Source organism: Ixodes scapularis, unplaced genomic scaffold (genome assembly GCF_016920785.2).
Source record: "Ixodes scapularis isolate PalLabHiFi unplaced genomic scaffold, ASM1692078v2 PGA_scaffold1__304_contigs__length_218370807, whole genome shotgun sequence".
Lineage (NCBI taxonomy): Eukaryota > Metazoa > Arthropoda > Arachnida > Ixodida > Ixodidae > Ixodes > Ixodes scapularis.
This window is the reverse complement of record NW_024609846.1, coordinates 74,364,635-74,375,474: the sequence shown is the minus strand read 5'-3', so window position 1 is coordinate 74,375,474 and position 10,840 is coordinate 74,364,635. Positions and strand designations below refer to the sequence as shown.

Sequence of the window (10,840 nt, the reverse complement as noted above, 5' to 3'; positions counted from 1 at the left end):
GCGCCACGCGTTAGTGGCTCATCGTGGCCTCTTTCCTCACCTGGGAAGACTTTCGCCGGAAGTTTCAAGATTAATTACTTCCACCTGGGTACCAGCCTTGAGTCCAACGAGAACTGGAGCGCCGGACCCAGCACCGGGACGAGACCCTCGTCGAATATGTACGGTTGGAGCAGGAGCTCTTGACAGGCCATGCCCAACGACGTCGGAGTCGGACAGAGTTGCTCGGGTACTGCAGCAGAGCCCCTCAAGATTCTGACCCCACCTGCATATCTACGTCTACATATCACCTACAAGTTAAAATCACAGAGCGGGTGAACCGAAACCTGAAATCGAGTTTTATAGCTCACACCGAACGTCACCACGACTAGGACGCAAAGCTCCCAGAAGTCGCGTCCGTAACACTCACAACCGTTAAACGGTCTACTGGTTTTACGCCAGCTTGCTTTAATTTCAGAAAGAAGCTGACTTTCCCGCTTGAAAACACTTGCACGATTAACAATCCTGGCGCTGCTCGCTCTTATGCAGAAAGTCTGCGATGCAGACTCAGGGACATCGTTCGTGATGGCCGGGAGAGCTTGACGTCGCACGGCTACAGCAGGCTGAGAAGTCAATCGTGGCCACCGGTACGTGTAATTTGAAGTTGGAGACCGTGTACTCCGACGAACACACACACTGAGTGACGCCTCCAGAGGTTTCACAGCTTCCCTGGCGAGCAGGTAGGATGGTCCGTATCGAGTGCGCGACAGGGCCTCACGCCTCACATACACGCTAATCCACTGTGAGACTGGACGACTCACTGGACCTGTTCATGTCACCAACCTCACACGGTATTATGGATCGGATGCGTAACTTTTCCCGTAGGTGTTGTTGCAGTTTGGAAAAAATTTGAAGTTCACGAGAAACGAGAAGAAAGAAGAAGGCTTGAGGCACGAGTGGAACGAGGCGAACGACAGAAGCCGATCGAGACACTTCTCTGTAATGATGTATATTCGATTGATTTATTAGTGTAAATACAGTTTGTGTTTTGCTTTTACGCTTATTGCCTGATTGAAATACGACGCCCACACGACCTCTTTGATCCTGAGACATTATGGTGCCGAAACCCGGGAACGAGAACGATTGAGGTGAGCGGATTTTCCACCTTTGTGGAACACCTGCCTGGAACGCTGTTTCCGAGAGCTGTGTGGGAGATCGTCAAACAGGAAACGTCTCAAGGCAAAACGTGGAGTGAAGCGGTCGCAAAACACGAAAATTATTCACGAGGCGACAGCGGGGATGGAGACAGCGGACCTGGCATCGCTGATTGCCTGGCTAGAAAGGCTGAAGGCCAATAACAGGGCTCTTCAAGAGTTGAACGTGGAGATAGAAGGTCATATATCGGAACAAGACCTCGTCGCAGAATACACTACGGTCACGGAGCACGACGACGAGGCCATCGGAATGATGGCGCTGTTGGACTGCAAGGCAGACTCACTGAGACGTAAAGAACAACAGGCACAGGCCACCTAGATGACCACATCCGCGACAGCATCTGCGACTGCCACCACAGACCTGGGAAGAAATCGCACCAAAATGACTAGCGGCGTGAAGCTTCCCAAGTTACGACTTCAAACTTTCAACGGCGAAGTCAGCGCGTGGCAGAGCTTCTGGGAGCAGTTCGGTCGTGCTATTTACGAAAACGATAGCATTCCACGATCGGAAAAGTTTCAGTACCTGCGCAACCATGTAACCGGACCAGCGGCGGCGGCTATCGCTGGGCTCCAGGCAACTGAGGCCTGCTACGACGATGCCATTGAAATCCTGACACTGCGCTTCGGTGATAAAGGAAGGATCGAGCAAAATCATCTGGCGAAGCTCCGAGCACTGCCTCCTGTTGCCTCCGCGAAAGACACGAAAGGCCTTCGAAAGATGTACGATCACGTCCAGACGAACATCCGAGGTCTGAAACGGCTCGGCGTGGGATCGGCAACGTACTGCACGATGATGTCCGATATCCTCCTAAAGGCCTTGCCGAGCGAAGTCGTCGTAAATTATCACCGGCAGCAGGCAAGCAGCACTGCCTACAGGTCAACGGGAGAAACGCAAAACAGTCCGACTTCACTGACTTCACCAGCAGTGCAGGAAAAAGGACACTCTGTCAACGGACCACTTTCCACCCGGAGCGCTTCAAGGCCGCCCTCTTTTGCTGATGCCGAAGATGAGCTCGCCGATATTCTAAGCTTCCTTCGGATCGAAGTTGAGAGTAGGGAGAGAGCCGGAGTAGTAGAAGAACGGCAAGAGACGCAGAAGAAAAGGACTGAAAGACCCAGAATGCCAGCAGCCTCTGTGCTACATGCAAATATCACAAGCCCCTGCTTCTTTTGCCGGTCCACAAAGCACGCAACAGAAGTATGTACTGGCGACCTCACGTTAGAGGTGAAGAAAAGGAGGCTGGAGCAAGAAAACCGCTGCTTCACACGTTCCACGTCACGACCGCAACGTCGGCGACTAGTACAAGTATGGTTGCACAGCCAATACGGCCAAGAAGAGTGCGTCATCGAGGTCGTCGAGGTACCCTTCATCTGTAAGGACGTTGTGCAGGTACCCGTCGACCACGAATTTGTTCGCCGTATGATGAAAAACGGCCGTCGTATTGCGGACATGCTTCTCTCCCCTCTGTCCACTGCTGAAGAGGGCATTTCCCTTCTGGTCGGCTCAGACCAGTTGTGGCGAGTGAACGGTGACCAAGTGCTGCATTGCAAGGAAAATCAGAAGCTGGTAGCTATAAGCACCATTTTTGGCTGGACCTTTCAAGGCCCAGTGTCAAACCACAGCTCTCTCAAAGGCAGCGCCAGCAGCATGGTATGCGTGCTAAGAACGGAATGCTTCACGAACGAGGACGTCGGAGACATCCTGCGGCGTTTTGGGGAGCTAGAGAGCATCGGAATTTCTGACCAGCCCTCCAGCAATATGGAAGAACAGAACGAACTGCTGAACGAGTTCAACCGAACAATACGGAAAGTGAATGGACGGTACGAAGTCGGTCTACCGTTCAGGGTCGGCGCGGGAGAACTGAGGGATAACCGCACGCTGGCATTGAAACGTCTTGAGAGTTTTATTTATTTATTTTATTTATTTCATAATACCTTGAAGGCCCCGTTACAGGGCATTACACAAGGGATGGGTCACTAATAGTTTCAATGTAAAAACAGTAATACAAGCTCGTGAGCAGGAACACAATGAATGACAAACTGAACATTTTAATATAAAACATAGTGATGCAAACCGGTGAGCAGCAGCAAAAATACAAATAAACACAAAAAATAATAAAAAAGTAGACGAAGGGCACGATATTAACATGTTAAGACTCAGCATTATTTGCACAGGGATCTAAATGTTAACCTAGTAGCTTTTTAAATACATCCACATTGTTAGTTGTAACTATGTTATCAGGTAAAGCATTCCATTCTAATATTGTCAAAGGAAGAAAAGAATTGGCGTAGGAGGTGGTGGAGACAAATATAGGCTCTATTTTACAGCTGTTGTCTAGTCTTGGGAAAAACGAAATGGGACGTGGGAGTAAACTTTTTCTAAGCGTAGGGTTGTGGTGGTAGATCTTGAAAAACTGCGTCAATCGAGATATCTTCCTTCTTAAAGCGAGCTCAGGAAGATTCGCTCGCTCTCGCAAACCAGAAACACTAGTGTAAAAAGAATAATCAGAATAAATAAATCTCAAACCTCTGTTTTGCACACTTTCAAGTTCTCGTTTGAGGTAGTTCTGCCACGGGGACCATACGGATGCAGCGTACTCTAGCTTGGGGCGGACTAAATTTAGGTATGCGATAGATTGTCATGCGATAGGTAGATTGTCACGCGACGAGTCCTTCGCAAAAGATTACAACGTCATACGCAGCTACATCACCTCAGGACACGCAGAAAAAGTTTCAAGGAGCCCATTTTGCGCCGAGTCGACAAACCCACGAATTTATTATATGCCCCATCAGCCCGTAATTCGGAATGAATCCGAGACCACCAGGCTGAGAGTCGTCTTCGACGCTTCGTCTCATCTCCCAGGAGTTGCTTCACTCAACGAACAGCTGGAAAAGGGGCCGAATTTGAACGCCGATCTGGTAGGAATCTTGGTGCGCTTCCGTCTACACCCAATCGCCTTAACACCGGACATAGAAAAGGTGTTTCTGCAGGTCAGCGTTCGACCTGAAGATCGAGACGTCCTACGCTTCCTGTGGTTTCAAAGAGATTCGTCGTCAGCAAGCTCTGAACCAACCTTTGAAGAGTGGAGGATGACGAGAGTGCCCTTTGGGACATCGGCCAGCCCCTCTCTACTAACCGCCACTCTTACTCATCACCTCAGCAACGTCAATGAAGAATTGCGATCGACTGCGGAACTGCTTCAACGGGGATTCTACGTCGACGACCTCCTGATCGGAGCCCCCACTATTGAAGAAGCGGCGCGAATACAGGAACAAGCCAACCAGATTTTAGAAAATGCAGGAATGAGACTCCGAAAGTGGTCTACTAACGCGACAGAACTGCAAAGATCGTTCGATAAAGCTGCATCAACGTCTGCACCCTCTGAACCGGGAGCTGTACTTGGACTTCTTTGGCGACGTGACGCTGACACGCTGGCCATTTCAGTGGAGAAAATCCTGAACTTCGTCACGTGCAGTGGGACGACGAAGCGCTATGTACTCTGTGCATCAGCTAGGGTTTTCGACCCGTTGGGACTCCTTGCTCCGTTCGTCCTACGAATCAAGGTTTTGTTTCAAGAAATCTGGGAACGAGGAATTGGTTGGGACGACGATCTAACGGACGACCTACTGGTGCAATGGCGGCGATGGTGCGCAGAACTTCCACAATTAGAAGAGATAGTGATTCCTCGCTGCATCGTGAAGACGCCAAGAGAAGTCATATGTTCTCTCCAACTACACGTCTTCTGCGACGCAAGTCCGGTGGCCTATGGCACTTGTGCCTACCTGAGGGCTGAAGGAGAAGATGGGAAGGTAGAGGTGAACTTGATGTTTTCGAAATCACGTGTGGCGCCCATAAGGCGAATAACACTACCTCGACTGAACTAATGGCTGCAGTGATTGAAAGACGGATGGGCCAGTATCTTGGAGAGATCATGAACATTCAAGAGACATTCTACTGGACAGATAGCGCTATCACACTTCACTGGATCCGCGGGTCAGCAACTCAGTGGAAGCCCTTTGTGGCAAATCGAGTGGCAGAGCTCCAATCTGGAGGGTCACCTTCTACATGGAAGCACCGCCCCGGACAAGAAAATCCAGCAGATTTGATGACACGGGGTGTAAGGATCGACGAGAGCTCCGCGGGTGGGCCGTTAGCACCAGGGAGATTTGACTGGGGGGAAAGCGCTGTTGTAAACACTTCCCTTGGCGGGCGACCTCGAGAGACAGGCGTACTTTACGACGCGGGGTTCGGGGCGCGCGTTTTCTGCCGAGAGAATCGGAGCGTGCGTTCCGGGCCGGAAAAGTAAAGTTACACCACCACCGCCACCAGAGCGCAGTGGCTCTGGCCGGCGCTGTTTACACGGCGCGTTTACATCGGTTTAGTCTTTCTCGCCCGAGTGTGGGGGGTCGCGGCAGAACGGCAACGTCAGACCGCCTCTGGCAGAATGAATTGCGGGATGGCTCACTTAGTCGGCGCTATCCACACTGGGGTCGGTTGTCCACTTCGCCATGCGAGAAATGGTTTTGCTTGCATCCGAACCAGCCCGACCTTTGACCGTGAGATGTACGCAGACCGCGGGTTCCCACCCGGGAATACAAGCAATTCCCACGTGGCGAGAAAGTGAGCCGATTGGTTGGCGGTGGGAAACGCCTGTCTCACAACGCATCGAGGATTCGCCGGTCCACTAAAGGGGGACGGACCAACGAGTAACTTGGATGAGAAACTCAGCGAGTGAGTTTAGTTCGTGCTGGGGCTCGAGAGCTGTCGCTCCGTAATCGAGTCAGGTCGTGGGATTCCGAGGGACTTTTGTCCCCGTAATCGGGACGTAATCCCACGAGCCAGCCAACTCCCGAGCTTGGAGAAGCTAACACCCGACCACCTCCTTCCCAACCCCGTACAGGGGAAGTTACCATTTCGCAGTATCGTTTTTCTTTGTATTTTCATTCGTTTCAAAAGTATTAAATTGTTTTGTTTAAAACTAATTCCCAAAGTCAACTGAATTAGTCATCGACGGCCAAGGGAAGCAACTTCGTCTCCAGCAAGACCCGCCCAGCTTCCCACAACGAAGCCCGTCACCCCATCCGGACCTAGCAGTCTGGACGGCGCAAGGTGACCAGAGGAACGAAAGAACCCGTACTGGCGCAGTCGACAGGATTGGCTTCGACGACATCGAAATTCAAGAAACATCATCGAGGGGCAACGGAACGACTACCGCAGAGAGCCCACGCATCAGGGACCGACTAGCGTCAAGGGAGCCCACTGTCACCCCGTGCCATCCCGTTCAAGGGAGATTTCGCGGCGCCGGTGAGTGGAACCTTCACGTTTCTTTGGTGTGTGCGCAGACGTAGGAGTCAGTGTGCAGGAAAAGATGAAGAGATCGGGGGATAAAGCGAAAACTGCGGAAGGGGACAAAGGGACCGACGGAGGAGCGGAAGGGTCAGAAAGTCGGTCCGCCGACGAGCGCGCTGCCCATGCGCACGCGGAAGCCATGCGGCGCATGGAGCACGAGCACGAAATTGCCATATTAAAACTCAAGCTTGAGAGCGAGGAAAGAATCGCGGCAATGCGTGGACCGAGTGTCGGTGGGGCGGCTACCGTGACAACGGGAATGGGCAGGCTGAACCCTGTTTCGCAATGCGCGAAACTTCTTAAAAATCAGAAACTGCCACCTGACGCGGAAGTTCCTGTTTGGTTCGACGGTGTCGAAAAGATGTTCGCGGCCTACGGAGTGCCGAATGAGAGCCGAGTACATCTGATAATGCCGGCGTTGTCAGAAAGAGTTAAATATCTTTTTACGAGGTTGTCTGTGGAGGAGATAGCTAGCTACGACACGGTCAAGGCCGCCGTCCTGGACGAGCTTCGACTCACCCCTGGCGAGTACCGGAAGCGGTTTGCCGGCGCGCGTAAGCGAAAAGACGAGGGGTGGGCGCAGTTCGCCTCGAGGACGGCGAGCTATTTCAGCTACTACCTGGAGGCGCGCAATGTAGAGAGTAAAGAGGACCTGATTCATCTGATGGTCGCAGACCAGGTGAAGTCGAGCCTCAGTGAGGAGTGTCTCCGGCACGTCACGCTGCGTGAAGAGACAAAGTGGCTGCAGGCGCACGAGCTAGCTAAGGTGGTACAGATGTACGAGGAGGCAGAGAGAGACGGACGAACGGCGAGGGGCATAGAAGTCAGAGGCGAAAGCTCGAAGCCAGAGACCGACGCTTCTAAGCAGAGCCCTCCTCGCACTTCGCCTCGTTGCTTTGGCTGTAACCAAAGCGGGCACATTTCGCGAAATTGCCCTAACCGCAGAGAGCAAGATGAAACGGCTCGAAAGCCACTCGTACAGGGAGTGATGGTAGGGGAGAGAACTGCTGTTTTGAGTTTCCCTCAACAGCCAACGGCTGCAGTAGATAAGAATGACAAGTGGGGACCCAGAGGTTCAGGACTGATCCTAGTCGAACTTTTCTCCGGCGACCAAGAGCTAACGGCCGTGCTAGACACCGGAAGTGAAATAACAGTCGTCAGAGAGAGCGCCGTTCCGCCGGAACTGGTCGGGCATAGCGGCACAGTTCGCCTTGTTTCTGCCTTTGGGCAACAGGTAACAGCAAAACTCGTGCGTTTGCCGCTGCAGGCCAGGCTCCGGGGAGGGGTTGCTCAGAGTGATCCGGTCACCGTACTGTGTGCGGTTACCGATACACTGACTATCACGGCGGATTGCTTACTTTCATCGTATGACTGGAAGTTGCTGAACCGGCACAAAGACCAGGATTTTGATAAGGGTGAACACAGGATAGCATCACCGAATGCTTTCGTGGCGGCTTCAGGTCCTGTGACTCGGGAGGGCGGAACCAAAGTGGTTCGTGCGAGCCGGCTGAGAAACAGCCGTGCTCGAGTGGGACATGTGGGAGTCATGCTTCACGAAGATGCTAACTTTGGAGACGTAAACTGCGCGCCCCCCGAAAACGGCGCGACTGAACAAACAGGTGAGCTCATTCACGAGGAGTGTCAGGTTGCCGGGGGGTCAGTCACCCTCCCCGGGCACGTCGTGGGGTCTGGAACGAATAAGCACGACCCAAATAAGGACGCCGCGACCGAGGGTTTAGATTACCCGCGTAATAAGAGGGAACCGCAGAGTGTCCTGGGACCGTGTGGCTACTTCCGAGAGTACGCAAAAGGCTACGCTGCTATCGCCGAGCTCTGCACGGCCCTTGCCAAAAAGGGCGAACTGAACGAAATACCTAGGCCGGAGGGGGCGGAGGGCGCATTCCCGCAGCTAAAGACAGCACTCTGTGAGGCGGCGATCCTTTCGACCCCGAGCTTGCAGGAGCCTTGCTGGCTTTTGACAGACGCGTCAGCAGTGGCACCAGGGTCGTGCCTGGGCCAGATCGGGAGTGGCGGAGCCGAGAAGCCGATCGCGTTCGCCAGCCATACGTTCACTCCTACCCAAACACGCTGATCCACCATTGGGCGCGAGGCGTTCGCTCTCGTTTGGGCGCTTGTCACATTTTATGGCGGGCTCTTGGGCGCAAAAGTGCACGTCGTGTCGGACCACAACCCTCTGTCCTACCTGACGTCCTTCAGACCGCATGGGGCAAAGCTATCAAAGTGGGCTCTAGCGCTACTGCGCTATGATGTGATCATGACCCACAGAAAGGGGTCCGCTAGCGGTAACGCAGACGCTTTGTCTCGCTTGCTGAACAGATTTTGGGGTACCACTGACTCAGCGCTGCGCCCACCCGAGAGCATGGGTGGTTCCGCCTACCGCGCGGCCTGACTTGTATACCCCAGGAGAGTGGTCTTGCTGCTGTGTCCGTGCGTGAAGAGACTTCGTCAAACCTCGTGGCTGCTGCGACTTGACATTTTCCAGTGCACGAGCCTAGAGACAATTGTTTTGCGAAGCATTTTTTTTTGTGTGTGTGTTCCGATGCGCGGTTATTGCAGCAGGCGTGTTCCGTTCAGCGTTCTTCTTTCTTTTCTTGTTCTTGGCGTAAACGTTGATGCCTGCATTGTGACATGTGCGCGTATTTTCTTTTATAGTGACGTACTGTCATTCAATATGGGGACATTGCATGGCGCGTGTTTAATGGCGGTTTTTTTTTTGTCTTTTTGGTTTTGCAGCGTTGAAGAGCTCGGTCATGTCACTTGTATACGTATTCATCTTCAGTATTATGCACTGATGTTTACGAAGATAACCTTTTTTTTTTACAACGCCACTTGCGTTTTTTTTTGTGCATCGTTTGTAGAAATGCGACTGATGTCTTCGATCCTTTTTTTTCATGTTTGACTCTTAGATGTTCTTTCAGTCCAGCAAGAGTCTTAAGGGGGGAGGTGTAAGGATCGACGAGAGCTCCGCGGGTGGGCCGTTAGCACCAGGGAGATTTGACTGGGGGGGAAAGCGCTGTTGTAAACACTTCTCTTGGCGGGCGACCTCGAGAGACAGGCGTACTTTACGACGCGGGGTTCGGGGCGCGCGTTTTCTGCCGAGAGAATCGGAGCGTGCGTTCCGGGCCGGAAAAGTAAAGTTACACCACCACCGCCACCAGAGCGCAGTGGCTCTGGCCGGCGCTGTTTACACGGCGCGTTTACATCGGTTTAGTCTTTCTCGCCCGAGTGTGGGGGGTCGCGGCAGAACGGCAACGTCAGACCGCCTCTGGCAGAATGAATTGCGGGATGGCTCACTTAGTCGGCGCTATCCACACTGGGGTCGGTTGTCCACTTCGCCATGCGAGAAATGGTTTTGCTTGCATCCGAACCAGGCCGACCTTTGACCGTGAGATGTACGCAGACCGCGGGTTCCCACCCGGGAATACAAGCAATTCCCACGTGGCGAGAAAGTGAGCCGATTGGTTGGCGGTGGGAAACGCCTGTGTCACAACGCATCGAGGATTCGCCGGTCCACTAAAGGGGGACGGACCAACGAGTAACTTGGATGAGAAACTCAGCGAGTGAGTTTAGTTCGTGCTGGGGCTCGAGAGCTGTCGCTCCGTAATCGAGTCAGGTCGTGGGATTCCGAGGGACTTTTGTCCCCGTAATCGGGACGTAATCCCACGAGCCAGCCAACTCCCGAGCTTGGAGAAGCTAACACCCGACCACCTCCTTCCCAACCCCGTACAGGGGAAGTTACCATTTCGCAGTATCGTTTTTCTTTGTATTTTCATTCGTTTCAAAAGTATTAAATTGTTTTGTTTAAAAGTAATTCCCAAAGTCAACTGAATTAGTCGTCGACGGCCAAGGGAAGCAACTTCGTCTCCGGCAAGACCCGCCCAGCTTCCCACAACGAAGCCCGTCACCCCATCCGGACCTAGCAGTCTGGACGGCGCAAGGTGACCAGAGGAACGAAAGAACCCGTACTCGGGGCATATCTACGGAAGCTCTAAAAAGTATGCAATTGTGGTGAAAGGGTCCAAAGTGGCTTGGTAAAACCGAAGACGTATGGCCGAACCTCGTCATGGGCGACGACGTTCCACTAGCAGTTATTGCAGAGGAGGGAAAGCTGGAACATCACGTATTGCAGACTGCAACAGAGGGGATTGCACCTCTATTGAAACTTGAACGGTACGGGGCGCTGGAACGGATCCTCAGGATTACTGCATGGATTGTGCGGTTTGTAAAGAACTGCCGAACGCGGCGAAGCCGACGTGAGGGCCCGCTAGCGTCCGAAGAG

At 52.9% G+C, this 10,840-nt stretch overlaps 1 protein-coding gene across 1 annotated transcript; it reads left to right on the top strand.

The window, feature by feature from the left end:
* The first annotated feature begins 1,572 nt into the window (after positions 1-1,572).
* On the top strand, positions 1,573-5,297 carry LOC121046418. Its single transcript, XM_042290232.1, has 3 exons — positions 1,573-3,091; positions 4,636-5,000; positions 5,154-5,297. Exons 1-3 carry the CDS (start codon positions 1,573-1,575, stop codon positions 5,295-5,297), a joined length of 2,028 nt encoding a protein of 675 aa, XP_042146166.1.
* Positions 5,298-10,840: the final 5,543 nt, after the last annotated feature.